Source organism: Poeciliopsis prolifica, unplaced genomic scaffold, assembly GCF_027474105.1.
Source record: "Poeciliopsis prolifica strain line A6 unplaced genomic scaffold, Auburn_PproV2 SCAFFOLD013, whole genome shotgun sequence".
Lineage (NCBI taxonomy): Eukaryota > Metazoa > Chordata > Actinopteri > Cyprinodontiformes > Poeciliidae > Poeciliopsis > Poeciliopsis prolifica.
The window spans coordinates 8,234,388-8,254,266 of record NW_026562388.1 but is presented as its reverse complement, the minus strand read 5'-3'; the positions used below and the strand labels follow the sequence as shown (position 1 = coordinate 8,254,266).

Sequence of the window (19,879 nt, the reverse complement as noted above, 5' to 3'; positions counted from 1 at the left end):
CTCACAGAGGGCAGTGAAATGTCTAAACTCCTAAAGCCACTGATGACAGTTTTAAGATGGTTAAAAATACCTATTTACACTCTTTTTGCATAAATATTTGTTAAAAATCCTGAACATATTTGTGGGATGTTATAAATAAAAGAAATTAATTGCATCTAAAATAAATCTTTTTTTTCTTCTTTTGAACAACATCTCCATAATTTTTTTTTAAATTCAACTGGACTCTTAAAGTGTCTGAACTGCCAAATTAAACCTTTCAGGAACCCTTTGACATTCCCGTCAACTTCCAGGTCAATGACTATTGAGCTCTGGTGATTAAGGGCCCCTTCCAATATGCATGAACAGACGCGTGTACGACGCGTCTGTTCACCCACACACACACACCCAGGCTGTTGCTAAAATTCATATTGCTCCTTTTGTATTTGTCCAGCAGCTCAATATGAGGGCATTGTGTAGCATTGATTGTCATTTTAATTTCATTTACCTAACATTGATTCGCATTAGATATGTGTACTTGTCATGCAAAGTTAGGAAAAATTCAATTTCAACTTGAACCCTTTGCCCTAAACAGATGGAGCAACCGTTTGGAAGAAATATCCATGAAGATGTTTAATCCAAGAATCTCCTACAGTGCTGGGAAAAAGGATTTGCTCCATAACAGATTTATTTAAAATGTAGTTTTTATTATTATTATTATTATTATTATTATTATTATTCACACTCATTGTTTCAAATTATATTATTTAATATTAGTGACGTGCAGTCAGGGGAGGCAGGTGAGGTACAGCCTCACCTGTCATCGTGGAAAAATAACTAATGCTAAAATCATTTATATTGCTATTTTCACCCTGTGGTTTGTACTATAAAGTACCTATTTTTCATTTAGCTTAACCAATTCTGATTGTATTTTCACATTTTCTCATTCAAATGCTCAGAAGCGCAGCTGGTGAGGCAGCAACAAGCCTAGCCTCACCTGGGATTGCGCAACCTCTCGCTAATTGCACTGGCTGCCGTTCTATGGGAGCCTGCTCCTCCTGCCTGTAGGTCGCCAATAAAATGGCTAAAAAATATTTAATGTATGAACTCATTTTCCATAATTTAGCTTATGTATATAATGTGCAGTGTTTGGTTTTTGTTTTTGTTTTTTTGTCACCAATTGTATGTGACGTGTTCTCTGATGGCTAAAACAAAACAAAAAAAAACAATAGGAACATAGTGACCAGTCAAAGTCCAAACTTGAAACTGTTTATGACACTGCAACTAATGGCTCATTCAAGACAATTCTGCAAAAAATGTTTGACAAAATTCATTCACAATGGCATAAAAAATTAATTTTGAGTTAGCCTGAACACTGGATACAGTTACTGCTGTCAGGGGTGGCATGACCTGCTATTATGTATAAGGGGCAAATAGTTTGGTAAATTGGAAGCTTTAATTAGTTTGAATAGATTATTATTATTTTTTACCTTAATAAAAGACATTTTTGGACATTTTTTTTCATCATGTGACAAAAAAATCACTGTACAAATAATCATTGGACTCAAATTGTTATTTGTTCTTCTTTTAATTCTTATGTATTTGTTTTTTTCTCTCTGAAACTTTTTAGGTTCCTTTCTTTGGACCTCTGTTTAATGGCGCCATCGTCACTGGATCGCTGTTGCCAAGTTTGGTACGAGCCACTTGTATTAATGCCAGCAGAGCTGTCAAGTCCCGGCTGACTCTCTACCAGAGCTTGTATCCTTTACACCTCCACTGTGTCTTCTTCACCATCTCATGTAACAACAGATCATCACTTGAATGCTTTAGTGTAACAAAAAAGCAAAATAAAAGGCCAACAATTGAGGTAAAACTTTCCAAAGCTTCAGTTTATAGTGAAACTAAAACCCCTTCTGGGTAAATTCATTGAGACATGTGGCGTGCATGTCATGTTAGCCAGTGTACACAGCTGAGTGCTGACAGCGATCTTTATGAGCTGCCTTATTTACATATAACTATTAGGTTGGGCTGTTTCGCAGCCTGGAGCAAAATGGGAGGTTTGTAGGGCTGTTTTGGGTTGGAGCAGAGATAATGTGTCATCATCTATCACTACCATTATACGGATGAAAAAGTGAGCCAAAATTAAAGCGCCATGAGCAAATACATGTAAGTGCATTCAGACACACACGCCTGCGTCCCTCCACCCATCCAACAGTGTGCCGTTAAGAGCCTGACTCCAGCTGTAGTTGTCAGTTGGTTTAAAGAGAGTGTAATTACCAGTGGAGATAAATTAGCATGTGAATACCGACAGCATGGAGTTGTTGGGGGTGGGAGGGGTGCGGGGTGATATGGGGGACACGGATGGCCCCTTGAGGGAGAAACCCGATCTCCTCTAACGCCCCTGCTCCTCCTCGGACTACATGTACAGCACCTTCTCACCAAAGCGCCTCCATCCCACTGGCAGTTGCTATAGAAACCTCCCCAAAGGAGGTTCAGTTTGGAAGGAAGTCTTGTATTTGTGTTTTCAGATGCACGCACTTGTTTTTAAAACTTTCCTTTCGTCATACTCATGCATCAACCACCGTCTGTCCCAAATCGAGCTGCGACACACACCGCGTTGCCTGTGTGTAAGTATGCATCCGTCTGTGTACGTTTCACAATGCATCGCGTCGCCCGGCCCCCCAACCCAGTATCAGGCTGTGTCTGTGTGTCCCCTGGGGCATCCTGAGTGACAGATGTCTGTTACTCAACGCCAAGTGAATTAGCCCAGTGTGACTGTCTGTGCCAGAGCCGAGGGGGAGCAGAGGTGGTGGGGCCACTGCCGGCCTGTGTGAGCCTTAGGGAGGTTGTGGTATGGGGATGGTGGGAGTCGATGGAGAGAGGGGCGAGTAACAGGCCTGTGTTGAGTCGCACAGCTTCACCTGGCATTCCTTAGCAGAGGAGCAATAAGCACAAAGACGCGATCTATGGGAGGAGATAAGCACTGCCTCTGGAGGTCTGGCACTGATAGGCAGCCAGTCCTCACGCTGTCCAAGAGGAGATGAGACAAGTGAGCCAGGCAAAGCACACTGCCAATATCTGTAGGTCTGATGTTTGTATGTCGAATTAGATAGAGTGCTTACCAGTATAGCGGCAATAAAATAGCAAAATCTGTATTGTTTTGTAAAAACTATTTATGTGTTTGTTTTTTATTTTAGGGTAGTTGAAGTTCATTCATGTGTCGTTTGTGGCACTAGGAACTAGAAATGCCATTTTAAGTTTTGCTTTGAGGGGTGTTCAACACTGGATGCACATGTTCAACATTGGATGTACATTGCTCCAGTTTTATTTCCCCATTTATTGCATTGTTTCGTTTTGCTTCATTAGATATGCAGGTCTTTTTCTTTAACAAGTCAGAGCAACAACTTGTGTTTTTTTTTTCCCCCTGAAGGATGTGTGTGCGTTTTCCTTTTTCTGTGCAAGAAGAAAATCCTCTTCCTTAGTTTACCTCTCCACAATGCCTTAACAATCCACAGCCTGCTCTCTGCCTGTGAGGCCACTCTCCAAGGTAATTAGAGAATATTTCTTCAAAGAGGAGCTATATGACCCCTGTGTGTCCAGATAAAAGGCCAGTGTGGCTCAGCAGCCCCCTCTCTCGCTCCGTCACAAGGCTCAAGAGGACTCCAGCAGTCCGCTGCAACGCTCCCAGAATCTCTCAAGCTAATAAGATTTGATATTAAAAAATGTCCACCAGCAACATTGCAGGAAAATACACACAGATGGGCAACAATGTTTTTCAGTAGGATACCACCTCGTAATATCTTTCCCCATTATGTCCTGTTTCCATCCATCTCCCCTTTTCCTCTCTCCTGCTGATTTGTTAAGTCTGACCTGTTCAATCCACTTTTTCATGAGCTCTACAGCTGTTCGTTGCACTTTTTTTTTTGCATGTTTTGTCTCAGCTTGCTTGTCAGGACACTGCATTGGCCTCAAACTAATGAGAATCTTATCATAAGCTTTTTACAAACAACTCATCATCGATAATTTATTATTTATGTATGTCTAACAGAAAATGCAACTGGTCTGGCTTTGTGGTCAGAGCATCCCATCTGCAGCTTGTCTATCCTTCACAGAGGCTTTGTCAGCACTGATGACCACAAATTGTTTTTGTTTTTTTAAATCACAGTTTTTTGAATCATTTCTGAACTTGTGTATGCTGGGTTCCTACACAGTCCTGAAAGGGTTGGGAAAGCGTATTATTTGCTTTCAGTGTTTTTAAGGTCTGAATAAGTAGGGAAAGAATAACAACCACTTCCAGAATTTTTCACTTGAGCAGCGGCTAAGTCTGAAGCAGCTCTGATGAAACTCAGCACCTCTAAAACTAAGACCCTGTTCTTGAGCTGTAAAAGGGTAGAGTGCCATCTCCAGGTTGAAGACAAAGTGTTGCCCTAAGTGGATGAGTTTAAGTATTTCAGGGTTTTGATACTGATGAGGACCCAGGCCACTCTGGCGGGACTGCATTTCTAAACTTGAAATAGCTTGGGATTCCCCTGGAGGAACTGGCCCAAGTGACTGGGGAGAACGAAGTCTGGGCTTCTCTGCTTAGGCTGCTGCTTCAGTGGCTTGACCTCATAGTAAGTGGAACCACTGAGTGCTATATACAAAGAGTTACAGTATCTTTTTCTTCCGTTTAACTTAAAACAGCCGCAGTAAAATATTCAGGTTTTGTGTCAGAAACAATTAATGGATCTTTTTCATCAACATTTCTGACATAGTGGAAAAGGACCCGACAAAGTTGAACCATGTCTTTTTTTTTTTTTTTTTTTTTTTTTTTTTTAGACCAATACATTTACATTTTTCGATTAATAGTTAAACGCTGTGGCTTACAGTATTATATGTTTTTTTTAAATCCATATCTGGCCACATCCCAATTAAATAGAATATAATGGAAAAGTTATTCAAAGCAAAAACTACAGCTTATTGAATAAATTTGTTAAAACGATAGGGATATAAATCTATTTAAGCATTTCTTTCTGTTGAGCACATTTTCTTGGAAATTTGGCATATTTAAAAACGAGAAAAAAAAAATTTAAAGCAGAAATGCCAGATTACCAAGAAGTAAGCCTGTGTGCTGTGTCAAATGTACTCCCAATGCTTTTCGGGATAGTACATGAAATATAATGTGATGTGGGATGGAAACAAACATCTGATATATTAATAAACATCTGGTCACTTCAGTATTCGTAATAAGTCTCTCAGCTTTCTCTTAACAATACTCCACAACTTGTTTTGGGAGTTTAGGTCATGTCAATTTGGAAATCAATGAAGCACAATGATAAAATAGGCATATAAAACGGGTATTTGCACTTTTGTTATTGTGGACCAGAAAAAAATCCCATTGGAAAATGAAATGACTGCTTGAACATTGTGAGCAGTGGGAAGCATGAGGTCCACTAAAAACTAATGATAGACAGCAGCTGACTCTGGACTTGAAGAAACACAGCGAATCCGCTCCTGCAGATGGCATGGCTCACCCGATCCTCTCTGACTGTAGAAACATCACACTGGACCTCAGTCCACCTTGTCTGTGCTCCCTCCTGAAGCCCTGATACCAATGGCATACAAAACCTTATTAATTTAAAAAATAAAAATAAATACATGGGTTTTGCTTCACAATTCTCCCAAGGCTGTGGCTAATATTGCATCTTTTTCTACTACACCTTCTCCATCTTTTTTGGCCAAAATGTACCTCATTGTAGCATTACAGAGCTAAGTTCGTTTCATTTGAAAGCAGTCAGTCACAGGATGGCCTCGCTGTCCAATTCCATTTACTGTGTATGAAGGTCGTTCATGCTGTCACTATAGAGTAATCTCCTCATCCAAAGGGTGGGATTCATTTCTTTCTTTGACAAGCACTTGAGTTTGATGCTCTGTCCGTCACTTTTTGTGATAGGGCCATTGTTATAGATAAAAATGGATCTGTGTGTGTGTGTGCGTGTGTCAGCGTGTGTGTTTGTCAGATGGCAAGTTACTAATAGGTGAGACAATGCAAAACTGACCTTGATTCAGAGACATATCCTCCCTACCGGACAGAATCAATAGCTTTTGCACACTGCTCTCAGTCCCCATCCCCTGTTCTGACACACAAGTAAACACACACACACACACACACACACAGATCCATCTCCAGGCAGCGATCAATAACCATAATCTGTTTCTGCCCATCGCCAGTCATGCGAGCCAGGCTTTTAGGTGGTGTGTGTAAGTGTGTGTGTAGCAGATAGAAGAAGGTTTGATTCTTTCGTTGGAACCCAGAAAGCTGCTGAAGTCTGTCATGTTTTCCCTCTCCCCCCCACCCCCCCAACCGGCTCATATTAACATATCTGGACATAATTTCAAAGCATTTAAAGTGAAAACATAAAGAATATGATATTCTGGGTACACTCCTTTGTGTGTTGATGCTTCAGCCCAAGACTCCCATTATAATTATTAGTGACACATTCTCACAGCCCTTCCTCCAAGTTATTGTCCCACTCTCAGCCCTGTCTCTGTCTGACCACAACCTTTTTTTTTCTCTTTTGTATACTGTAAAACTCCTCACCTAGCAGAGATGAAAGTGCTCCCATATGCATGATGGGGTGTCATGAATAGGATCTGCTATGTTAGTGTTGTCTCACATGAATTATTTAGCATTGCTGATAGGTCTAATTTGCCAGCTGTTGTGCCATAACTGTCAGCAGCCTCATAGATAATACTCAGCAGTCTGGATCGCCATGGTACACGGTGCTTGACTGGGCACAGTGAGACGCCATGCAAGTCATTATATACAGGATTCATGTGAGTGTAACTTGCCAACTTCCTGTTTGTAGGAAACGAAGCTCACTACCAGGAAGTTTCTGTAAAATTTAAATAAATTTCATCAACTGAACTTTATGGGGTGAGTTTATTAAAACTGAGTTATTGCTGAATGAGTGTGTTGGTAGGGGCCCCGTTTGGACTTGGCAAGTTCTTCTTTGGGCGGTGGCTGGCATTGGCTTTGATAGGGTAGTTGGGAGTTTATGCATTATTTGGAGGGCTACTAAAAGGGGAGGGGTCTTTCTCCCCCTCTGAATGTTTTAACCTAATCCCATTATCAGTGTAGCGCACTGCCTCCCATCTCTTCCCCTCCTTATCCCTGCCCCCTCCCACCTCTCTCTCCAGCTGACCAGCTGTTCCTGCCGGGACTCACGACAATGTCCGATGTGTTCAGATCACTGAGTAAGCCCCCACCCCACGCGCACGCACGCACACACACACTCACACACACACACATATGGACTCTTCTTCCAATGCACACACAGATGAACAGAGTGCAGACCATACACAACCAAAGCAATTGCCAAGCCCATTGCTGGAGCATAGAAAGGCCTAGAAGGAGGAGGGTGTTAGTTAGAGTTGGGGGAGGGGGGTGTTGGAGGGGGCAAGCGCAGGCCTGTCAAACCAAGAGCCCTGACTCAGGAGGCAGCCCAGCTCGGATGGCATATGGCGTCTAGCTTCATACAACATGCAAAAGTATTCTCGCCCTTCGTCCCCTCTTTTCTACTCCCCCTCTCCCTGTCTCCCACTCCTGCTGCTAATGCAAAATGACTCATAGCATTACTCCTTTTTTTTTTTTTTTTTTTTTTTTTTACCCCTCCTCCCCTCCACATTAGTTCCTCCTCTTCTTGCCACCCAGCCCGTAACAAAAGGTGTCCACTGTATGGCACCCTGAAAAGCCCTGGAGGCCCTGTCCAGCCTGCACTCCAGGGCCTGGGCTTCATGGGGGCCCCCCCTTTAAAAACACAGGTAGGGCAGGCGTAGAACCAGACGGCCAACAACAGGGTCCCAGAGACCAGCCAAGGGTAGCATACACACACGTCTGGTGTCACACTGTTGTGGCAATTTTATATTTTGATATTATGGTACATAAACTCAGCTTTTTTACAGTTGTACAATTGCATGTCTAATAATTTGAATATCAACGAAATATGACTTATTTCAGTAACTCAGAGATATAAATATAGTTTCTGCACAGTTCCAGATTTAAAGTAAATGTAACATAGCTTATAATTATAACACTTCGTATAATTCCTCATAAATTTGCAAGGTTTGTGTTTTTGCCATAATTTGTTGTCACTGAGTTCAGCATGATCTAAGACAATGTGTGGAATATTAGACACAAGTGGATCAACAGACCAACAGGATAAGCCTGTTGGTCTGAAAGACTTTTGGAGTTACTTTTCTTAAGAGAAGTCACTTTCAGTATTCCTAGAATCATTTTGTACAGTTACTTCTGTTTGAAAACAATTTTATGCAAGTATTTTTAAAGAAACTTAAACATTTGTAGTTTACCCGTCTTTGAAATAGTTTTGCATATGAAGGAATTGTTAAATCTAGATGGGAAATGTCTATCAAAGTATTGTCTGAACATTGTTTCAAATATTAATATTAACAAAATAAATAAATAAATTCAGTGCCCCACCCTTAAGATACTGTAATCCCAGAGTCCCTACTAGATGCCTCAGGGTCCAGTGTGATTGGTTTGTTGTTGCTGTTTCCAGCTCAAGTGTAAAAAACCTGTCCCTCCGCTTTAAGTGATTAGCATCCAGCTAGCCATTCCATCTGTTACCCCTAGCCCTGTTTAATTAATGAACTTTCTTTTCCACCCCACACCCAGTGAGCACAGCACTAAAGCAAAAGCTGTTAGTCCTCTCAGGTTATCGTGTTATCCCCCTCTCCACACCCTCCCAACCCAGTGCATTCCCATTGATTAGTTATGTTTTGTTTTCCCTCTCTTTTGTCTCAGGGTTCTTGAAGGGAGGGTTAATGAGCTTTACTGGCAAGCGGTGGAGCTTGGAATCAGGGGATAAATGGGAATAATATATTTTTTTGTAATAGATTTGGCATTAATGTGAAGCCTCGTGCCACCATGCATGCTTTTGCAAATGTGAAAGATGTGCGCTTTCATACAAATAGCTTGGAGGTGCTTTGTATTTTATCCCTGCTTCTCTGTTGTTATTCCTATGGAAGGCTCTTTAAACAGTCAACTGTGTCACCATTCATCTCCAGACCATCGCAGAAAAACTCTTGTCCCCTTCTCTTGTAACCAGCAAGTAGTCTGTCTTTTTTCCTTTATGTCCCATCTTCCTAGCGTGTCTCCTGCAACAAGGCCAGAAACGACTCGTTGTCCAGCTAAAGCTGCCCTCTTTTGTTTGTGCGGCCCTTTTTATCCTTGTGCTAATCGCCGTGGTCGTGTGCCTGAGTTGGACCCCATATTTCACGCTCGGCTCTCCTTTGTTTGACACACCACCCCTGATAAGAATCCCAATTCTAGGGCCTCTCTGATATTGAAATCCAGCAGCGGAGTAGAAAGAGCCTTCAATCATCCATTATCTGTGCTCCAGTGATTACTATTCAATCTCACAGGGTCCAGGCTCCTCATCACTGGCCCCAGAGCTGAGGCCGGCCCCTGAAAGAACCCACATCCCTTAACGCCTGTGTCACATTCAAGCATATCCATAGATATTCCCGACACCGTCGTGAGACAGCCTCACATTGAATGCTGCTGGGAAATGTCAGTGAAATGTCACTCATCTCGCTCCACTGGAATCTCTTCGTCTCTGATCTAGCTCTACGTTTTGTAAACTCTTTTTTTTTTTTTATTCGTTGTTACATCATCTGGCTCTTCTTTCTAAATGATCTTTTTTTTTTGTGATTCCCCAGGACTGCTCTTTTATTATAAGGCTGCTTTGCTTTTAATGTTGCAGACTTAATTCATGGCGTTAAAAAGAAATTAGTTGATTATTCATAAGTTCCACATTAATACCTCTTTAAATACTTCAAAGGCACGATTTGCTTCTCGGCTGGCCTGTGGCCATTGTTTTCGTTCAGTGGATGTCCTTGTCCCTCCCAGCATTTGCATTTTTGCACTAAATGGAATTTTTTTGTATTGATAGACAAGGGCGGCAAACAAAGCAATAACAAAAACAAAACATTTAAGTGTGCATCGCTGTGCATTGTTTGCCTCTTCTTACAGACAGCAGCCTTTGATGTGTTAATTCTGATAGTCTTTCTTTTATTGTCAAGTGGTGGCTGTGGCTGAAAGAGAAGCATTGAGAGATGCTACCTGAATCTTCTGACGTCCCTCCTCTGCAACTGAATATGATTGCGTGCTGGTCATTTTGTTCCTTGCATCTTTGGTTTTGGTTGATTCATACCAACAGTGCATAAAATCATGCCAACCAGTGGGACATTTCAGGGTCTGTTTCTTTTATCTATCTGTAGTCTTCTATGCGGAATTGTAGGTTTGCAAAATTACATAACAGCTTCAAGCAGGCGGTCATTTGAGTATTTTGTTTGTTCACGGGTAGTCATCTACCGTATTTATTATTTTAAATAGGGTTCAGAACAAATAAAAACAAGATATAAGACTAATACTACAGTATGTAGTGTAGTGATTTTACTGTAGTGTGTAGGAAAACTTTATTGTAATCATTTATCTGTACTTTTGACAATTTCTCTCTTGTTAAATGATAATGTTAGAAGGTATCCAGTTATGAACATCTTCCTTTTGTGTTTGGATGCCAGAAAAACTGAGAAATATATTGTTGACGTGTTTTGCTAGCAATAGTTAGTGCCAAAACAAATGAAAAATCAAACTTTTTTTCTGACTTGGTAACAAGAACGCTCTCAACTCCTTTGTGATGTTATTCCCAGTTCCGTGTTGACTTTGATTACAAATTGAGTGTTGTAATATTACATGGATCCAAATTTGAAGCAGGAAGTGGCCATATGACGTTTGGTCACAGATTGGCAAACCATTGAATTGTTCTAGAGTTGTTTGGTGTCAATGTAACAAGGTTACAGTATAATTTGAGAGCATTTATTTTTTGGGGTTTATTTTTGTAAAATTTGACTTTTCTAACTTGTGTCTTTTAGTCTTTTTACCATCTTGTGGTCTTGTGGCCTATCTTTCTTGGTGGTTTGAAATGCAATATAAGGTTTAGTATTCTTCTTATTTAATGATTTAATTTTAGATAACATAACTCAATAGTTTTTTGTTTTTTTAATGTAGTGTCCACATCTTCATTAGTTATGTATAGCTTCTAATTACTATTGATGAGATGCTAGCTCATTTGGGTACAAATCTATAGCTTTTTGTTATTCTAATGATTGTTATTTATCCTCAGATCTCCAAGCCAGGGGGTTTTGGATTTTTTTTTTCTTTTTTAAAAGCTGTAATATCTGGAGCTGGTCGAGCTACGCACACTTGTTTTTGTATCAGGCGGCTGACAAAAATCCAGTGTCCCTCCCCCCACATCATCACCCGTCTGCCTGTATGTATAGTACTTCCCGCTCCTCCATCTGTTTTTGTCCACCCATGAAAAGGTCCTTTATAAGCTGCAGGATGCACAGTTGACATGCTGTAAGCTATGCTTCACCCAATCAAGACAGTGCAGCAAACGTATGCCGTGAATCCAAAGGGGCCACAGGCCCTATTCCCCTCCCCCAAGTCCATTTCGATTATGTGGGATCTCTGTCAGAGATCTTCAGTTGAAGAAGTTTTTATAACAGACATTGTCTCCATCATCCATTTTCACTATAAAAGCCTTCAGTCTGAATGGGCCTTCATGCTTGCCCACTGGATGATGGCTGGCTCCTGATTAACCCTGGAGTGACTAGCTAATGTCATTGAAGGAGGGCCACCTGGCTGTGAGACTGTACAGTCAGCTGCCACTGAAGGGCCAGAATAGGGGACGACCAGGTGTTGGGCTGCAGCCCCCCTAATTGTTGCCATGTAATAGCCTGCTTGACTGCACAATATAGCCCAAGGGCGAGGATTAGGGAAAAGCTGTTGCCAACACAGAAGTCTATTTTCTTCTTTGCCCAAGGTTTTCTGTGTGAGTTTCTTTCTGTGTGTATACACATATACATCACCCCTCACCGTCCTTCTTATCCATTAATATACAGACAATAAGAAGGCTCGGTCCAACTCCTTCCTTAGTTCCAGTCCTTTATCATCACAAGATGTTGTCTACAAAATGCATCTATGTGCACAAGACAGGTGCATTTCAATTAGAATATCATGCAAAAGTGAATTTATGTCAGAAATTTTATTTAAAAAAAATAAAACCTATAGATCCAATTTCAGGAAAATTAAGTCTTGTTGTAGACTTCATTTCTACAACAAGAAGAAATTGTTGTAGAATTTCTTCAAAATGTTGCTGATGGCTGTAAGCAGAAAGGACCTCCTGTAACAATCTGTATTACAGTGGTTCTGACAAATCTCTGACAGAAGACACTCTGCTGTTGTAAAGCAGTTATTCCACAGGCCCCAGAACAGAACCACCCTTCTTTATCTGTTTGTTTGGCCTCTTTATGTCTGTTTGAATTGAATTACATAAATAAATTCACATTTGATATTACAATTTCTAAAGATTCACATATAAAATGTGCAGTAAAATATTTTTGTTTCACTACAATAATTATTCCACAAATATAAGATTCTTAAAATATTATGAAATCTCTCTAACCCTCCAGGAACTAAATCCTCTTAGCACTTACATTTACCACAGATGTGATCATGTGCAGCATAGCGCTGATCATTATCATTCCTACTAAATGCTTGTCATTTTGCATAAGGCCAGACAGCCTAATTGGCACAATAAACCTTCTGTAGATGGGGGGGACAGGAGATTTTATGTCAGCAGAGATGTTCGGCATTAATGCATCACTGTTGTTCTGTTGCACATGCCACAAGCATCATTAAAATTGCAGAAGCTTCTCCTCATTTTGTTTTTAATATTTCATCAGTGCTTGTCTGAGTAATGTTATCGTATGGTTAAAATCAGTCATTTGGGATGACCTAGAGTTTGTGCTGTACTCTTGTAATTTAAGTGTCTGACCTGTTTTCTCTATGTGTCAGATAGAAGAACAACAGGGGAGTTTGATTTGTGTGCATGTGTGTTTTTAAGCACGAGTCCTAATGTTAAGAGTTTGTTTGTAACCTGAGAATGATTGCTGTTCTATAAATTTAATCAAAAAATATGGGGTGAACCTCCTTGTGAGCATTCAGTTGGATTTTAATCACTACCTGGATTCAACATGCCCTTCTGTGTTTCATCAGCGACTTTTTATTAAAAGTTCAAATTGAGATCAGATAGATGCTGTTGTTCTGACGCGACTCCAAACAAGTCAAATGTCAGGAACTGAAGGGAAAAAATTACTCACATTCACCCCAGATAGCTCATATCGTGCCCACCTTTGTCCCAACCTAATAATGTTTCCATTGGGCTCCGACGTTCATGTCACTCTGGTGATCGTCACTGACAAAGGAGACCTTCAGAGACAACTGTCACCCAGCCACTCGTAGAGCTGTATCTGTTAATCTTCATCCCTATCAGCCTTTTTGTAGCTCATCTTATTATGACTTTCTGTTAACGTACCGTGGAGGCTGGTGTGACTGTCTGGCCATAATGGGTCTGTGTTTGATTAATCATGTCGACCCTTTGTGTTTCACATCTGAGCCTGCTGTATTAGGACTCATCAATGGACGCCAGAGTCCTTTGAAAAGGAGATTGGTTACAGACTTGATTCATCTAAATACATAAGACCAGTAGGCTTTGACAGTTGCCACGTTGGGCAAGACCATTAGGTCACCATGATTCTTATGGCTATCCCAAAGTCTCTGGTGAAAAACGGTGGCTTATTACTTTAAGCTTTATTCCCAACAATCAGGTAACACCACTGACCTCTGTGTTGGTGCTACAACTGTGATTTGTTGTTTGGCAAAAAATCAATTTTTACTGTCCCCCAGAGAAACAGTTAACTGCCAGAGACTTCAGAAAATGGGTGACTACTTTTTTCGTTGCAGCCTGTAAATTATCCGGTCAGGCCAGTTTCTAGACAACAGGTTTGATCTTCAGCTTAGGCCAGCCTGCGTGAAATCACTGATGGGCAGTGATGATGTCACTGGTTGAGAGTGATGTCACAACCATAACTCCTCATCTCGCTGTCTGAATGCCAGATGAACTGCAGAGAGGTGTGGAGGTTGGAGCGTAGAAAGCTCTTGCAGTGGGAAACCAACCCCTCAGGAGGTGTCATTAACCTGGGATTACTGTTTGACCTGACTCATTTGGTGCTCCTGCAACTCCAGTTATCCTGGGCCCACTAATTAGACTACTTGTTAAAACTTTCTGAAAGCAGCTACTCCTCAGGAGAATCCGCTGTCGTCAAAGTCCACGCTCACCCTGAAAATGGACACACAGACACCTCCATTCATCATAATGCATTTGTGACACATTCAGACATTTTCTGTACTGCTGCTAAAGCTGTCTATGCCCAAAAAAAAGCTGTTTAATGAGACACCAAGAGCAGAGTAGCTGCTTTATGAAATGAAACACACACATGCACTGTACAATCACCCTACTTGCTGGTTTCTGTCATACATGCTCTCACTTTATCCGTCTCAATCTGTTTTTCCTTCCCACTCTGCCATTATTCCTGCAGCCAGCTTTATTGCCACATTCACGCTCTGCCCGTGTCTATCTTTCTCCCTGTGTCTCTCCATCTAAATTTCTCTGTCTTCTTGCCCATAATCACCTCACACCTCCGAGGGCCTCTGCTGAGACGAGCTTCACACCTCAGCCCTCGCTGTGACAACAGGTACCGCTGGCACTCACTGCTCGGCCTCTCTCCAATCAACACCTGCTCAGCTTTATCTCTTTTTCTTTCCTTCCTCTTTTCCATCTTACCCTCCCTCCTATAAGTCTCCGCCCTTTCCCCCCTTTCAGTGAAATCCCTTTTTTTTATGGTTTAGCTAATTGTTTTCTCCCAATAACTTAGTTTCCTCTTTTTCCATTTTTCTAGTTCATACAATGCATACAGTCCTTTGCATATAATTGCTACCACTGCAACTCTTTCACATTTTAATATAAAATCTTATTGGGATTTTATTAAATAGACCAACACATAGTACATAACTGCGAAGTAGAGAATTTGTGCACAGGATGAGCATTTGTGCACTGTACAAGTCTGCCATTTATAGAGCAGTAGTGATCAATAAAACCACAAACCTGTTTGTGGTTCGGCACAAAGTATGCAGTGGATGCAGCAAATATGTGGAAGAAGTGCTATGTTCTGGTTAGAGCAGGATTTTAACTTTTTACTTACATACAAAATGCTTGGTGTGACAGAAAACTGACAGACCATTACTCTGAATACAACATGACTGTGGTTAAACATGGTTCTGAGTTTCCTTTTCACATAGGGAGGAGAGATAAAATGCCTATTAAGAAAGGAAAACATCTGCTTTTTAGTCAGTTTGTACTCGCACCCCAAAGTAACCAAGCACCTCGCTACCATTACTATCAAATCTCTTCCTCTTAACAGGCCAATTACATGACCACTTGGACTCGATGGCACTGTGAGCTACTCCTGAGGCCCTCTCCTTACCAAGGTCAAGCTGATTGGCCCAGGTTAATGGGCAGATGTGGGGACTGACAGAGGAGGGGGACGAGCACACAGAGGAATCCTCCACCTCATCTCTCAACTGTCCCTCTTCACAACAAGAGCCCCTTTTCCTAGAAGCGCTTTGACAAACAGCATTAACCTTGGTTGCTGGTATGGAGGCCGGAAGGCCATTGGCATGGCTTTGTCCACATGCATGAGTCAGAGTTTTAGGAAGAAATAGACATGCGCCTATTTGCTTGGTTGCTGTGGGATTTATTTTTTATTTCTTTTTTTTGGATTGTCATTGTTGGGTAGAGTTCATTCAGGGAGAATTTTTCCAAATGTATTTCCTTGAAGAGGATCATTTAAAAAAAAAATTAACCAACGTAGAGTTGGAGTTCTGTTGCATGAAACAATGTCATAAATCCATGATTGATCTGGAGCCTTTATCAAGTTCAACCCTGGTCAGACCTCAATTTCTCCACCTTCTTCTAATATAAAAATGTTCTAATTAAGCTAATTTTTAGCTTTAGGGAGTGCTCTATTTAAAATTCGACATGAATAAAGCATATAGACAAAAGACGAGGAAGCAGTCACTATCCCCATACCCATCATCCGACTTCTGTTGGATGAAATCAGAGCTTACGTAGTTAAATATCAGTCTAGAGGCTCTAAAGACCTCACTACTCCTTAATCTCATCTGGATTTTTACATCCTACTTCTCATAGCTTCTTTCAATATTTCTCCATGTTTTCATTGGAGGAAATTCAATAAAATCTTTAAGTCCTTTGGCTTTGGTTGAGTTATGCAGTGACATTAGAGAAACCTTTGGAAGGTAGGCCTTTAAAGCTGATTGGTCTAAGCAGCAGGTGGTGGATAAAGGTTCGAACACTGCTGTTTTCCCCCCTCATATATTACTGTGTGGAAACAAAAACAAAGATAATTTCACTTTTATTTACAGAGATAAAGAATTGTACTGGAGCTCTACATACCTATAGAATTTTCTAATTAGCTTTGTAGCAGTGATCCGGTGGGTTCCAGGACATTTTCTTACCAAGAACCTCATCTGTTCAGTGTGTATAAAATGTAGTGTTTAAGCAAACATGTTTCAGCATACACACATAAATGACGATGTTTAGAGGCCATAATGCATAATCATCCCTGCTGGCTGTGCATGTGTGCATGAAGACTCAATTTCTTTTAGATGTGTTGAGTGTGTGTGTCAGAGGCCAGTGATGGTGTGAGGACTTTTGTCAGCAGGGAAACTGGGGAGCACAAAGACTCAGGCTGGTCTGATTGTCAGGATGCTTCTCTCCAGAGAGACACCAGTTCAGAGGTCAATCTGGGCTCATGCTCTTTCAACTGCTCTTATAAATGGAGGGTTTTGATGTTTTTGTGTGTCTGTATAGTGTCTGTTGACACACCCACTCTGTGTGTGAGGATCTGTAGTTTTCTACCTATGCTCAGTTATTTACAGTACAAAATGAATGTCAATAGTTGAGTACTTTCATACCGGGTCTCTGTAGAAGCAGAGAGAAAAAGGTGAGAACTTAGCTCATCCTGGAGGGTAGAGACTGGCTGCTGGGATCCAGCAGGGATGGGGCAGCCTTCTAATGAAGAGCCATCTGAGGCCTCTATTCACCTTGAACATGGGCCACTGCAGCTGCCCTGACCTTGGCTTTGATCCACAAAGACGTTTGACCCCCACCATTCCCCCAGAGCTACCTCCCTGCCATCTGGACAGCACGCATGCATATGTAAACAAATGTGCACACATCCCAAGATACATATGTATGTACACATACATTGTCACATTCACATATGCATACACAGGTACGAGTAGTGAGAATGACATTTCTGCTAAACTAAAAGAAAAAATAATAATGTCTAGAAGGAGATGGTTTCAAAAAATTACTTTTTTTAGTTATACGTATTATCCTAAATGTGTAGATGTTAGAGGTGTAACATTATATACATTTCTAGAGGTGACAATTTAGCAGTTTTAATAAAAATATAACATTATGCTGTTTCTATTCACAAATACAGAACAGGTTTCTTGTAGATCTGCATGTTACATTGATGGCAATATCAGTTTGTGCAATATTTCAGTTGCAGATCTTTTGGAAGTAATATTTCATATCTCTATTTTTCAAAAATTATTAAATAAAATTTAAGTGATGACAATAAGGCAGCCAGTGATGAAAATCTTGGCATATGACGATATGCATGTCAACATAGTATTCAACAACCATATACAAAATTATGTTTTCCTACTATTGTGTATCCCTATTTTCATTTTAAAATGTATTTCAAGAGTTTCTGATTAGTGCAGAATACTGATTACAAGAATCTCAGACACGCAGAATGTCAAACCTAAACTTATCTGAAGCTCATAGAAGCTTAAACTAAAAGAGCAATTAGAAGATTTCACTCTGACAAGAAAAATTGTGGCATTTCGATGTGGAGAGCTCTCATCTTAACGTCTCATTAAACTTGTAGTAAAATGTAATAACCAGAGATTAATTTGCATGCTGCTCTTTTTATTGCTATCTTTTTCATCCCAATGCCAGATCCCTTACAAAGCCATCCCATTTCAAGGAAGTTGTCCTAACCCAACTTGTTTTACAAATCTCACACCTGGAAGATTTTTTTTCCCGCCCTCTCGTTACTGTCCTTGTGCTCGCCACACTCCATAGGCATTACATTGGTTTCCCTCTCCTCCCCCTAATAGAAATGCAGCCATTTGGAACGTAGGGGTTCCTTGGAAATTCCCAAAGTGGTGCAACAATCTTCCACCCAGACCAGCTGTAAATAACAGTTATGTCACAGATGACTTGAGTTGCAGTCCATCTGTGAAAATGTAGACCGGTTTGAATTTTTCCTTTTGGTTTCCCATTTGTCTATTACCCAAAAGTGTTTGCATCTTAGTGGGGGATTTCAATGGCAGCATGTATTTTTCCTGAAGGATGATAAATTTATCCTGAAGGATGATTTCCTGTTTGTTGCTATTTACCTTCCCTGGATATTTGCTCTCACCATCCATGTTTGAATTCATGCTTCTTCAGTAAAAGTAGGTCAGAATCAGCGGGCTTGGTATCCATAGCTTGGACATAGCCTTTGCGTCACTGCTCTGGATGTGTCCCCTGATTCGGTTACTATGAGGAGATGGCAGCAGCTGTGCATTTGCAGTGGAACAAGCTGTGCCCATGGATTAGTAATTAGAAACAAGCAAAGAAAAAAAAAGAGTGGGAGAGAAAAGACATGATTACTACTTGATGTACATTAGGTCAAATTTCTTTGCAGGTATTTTTTTGCCAACACATATCATTGAACATTAATGTGAGTGAGCATGACCATGCCCCATGCTTTTACACATCCTAAAAATACCTTAAACCTTTCCCTGCTTTTCTCACCCACCTATCACCTCCATTCTGCATCTATTTTCTCCCACTTCTTGATTACTCTATTTTGTTCATTTTATTGTTCTTATTTTAAGTTTTTACTTTCTCTCTCTTACTCACTGTAATACATTTGTCCAACTTACAAAGAGGGCAGCGGAAGGAAGTAGCGGAGGAGAGGCGTGTGTCGGAGTCAGAGAGCGCCTGCTCCAGCTGGAGTCAATATTTGCTTTAGGAATCTCAATAACAGGCCCACAGTCATCTGCATCTCTGATAATGGACCGCCATATGGCTCTGTTGACCCACGCTGTGCTCAGGCTCTCTCTCTGTCCCCATCCCTTCTTGTTTTTCATTTATCGGCTTCCCTGAAAGTCGTTTCATCAAGACCCTTCCTTCCTTCTGTATTATTTTTTCCCCCTCTCCACTTGTCCCCTCTCTAGGTACATTTTGTTTTTTATTTTTTTATTTTTTACAAGCTTCTTTTCTTTCTGTCCATCATCCACTAAACCCTGGACATGACCCACCACACAGAGCTGTGACCCATGTTACCATAGCAGCAGGGCCTGGGATGCCCACTCTTTGTCCAGCACAGTTTCCAGCAAGTGACAGAAAACAGTGACGTTGCATGTCTGGAAGACGGATAAAGAGCACATTAGGAAGTGCTTTTACGTGCTTAAAGTCATGCTGCTCTACTGTGAGGAACAATCAATTAGTCACACCATATTATTTGGCAGCTTTTAGAGCTTTTATACAGCCAATACATACTTTTGAGTATTTTTACTCTGTCTTCTTCCATTTTAAAGTGTAAAATAAAAGCTTTTATTTTTATGGTGTCTTAATGTTTAAATTTTGTATTTCTCTGACACTTTTCTGGGACAGTCTTTTGCAACTTATTGTCTCCACAAGAATGGATGTTCCTATCAGCTCTGACCTTCTTTGTTTTATGCCATTGGATGTAAAGTCTACTGCAGAACAAAATTTCTTTTTGCGTTCTACTGACAATGGCTTTCTTCAGTTCAATTTTACATGAAAGCCAGATTTATAGAGCACATAACGAA

General features: G+C 40.7%; 1 protein-coding gene across 7 annotated transcripts in view; it reads left to right on the top strand.

Moving 5' to 3' along the window:
• Nucleotides 1-19,879, top strand: part of ralgapa2 (Ral GTPase activating protein catalytic subunit alpha 2) — a 102,616-nt gene that overhangs the window by 69,656 nt on the left and 13,081 nt on the right. For all 7 annotated transcript variants that reach the window (XM_055038883.1, XM_055038879.1, XM_055038881.1 and 4 more), the window contains one exon: nucleotides 1,607-1,734. In XM_055038883.1, coding sequence (XP_054894858.1) covers nucleotides 1,607-1,734 — 128 coding nt within the window. The remainder of the gene's footprint in view (nucleotides 1-1,606; nucleotides 1,735-19,879) is intronic.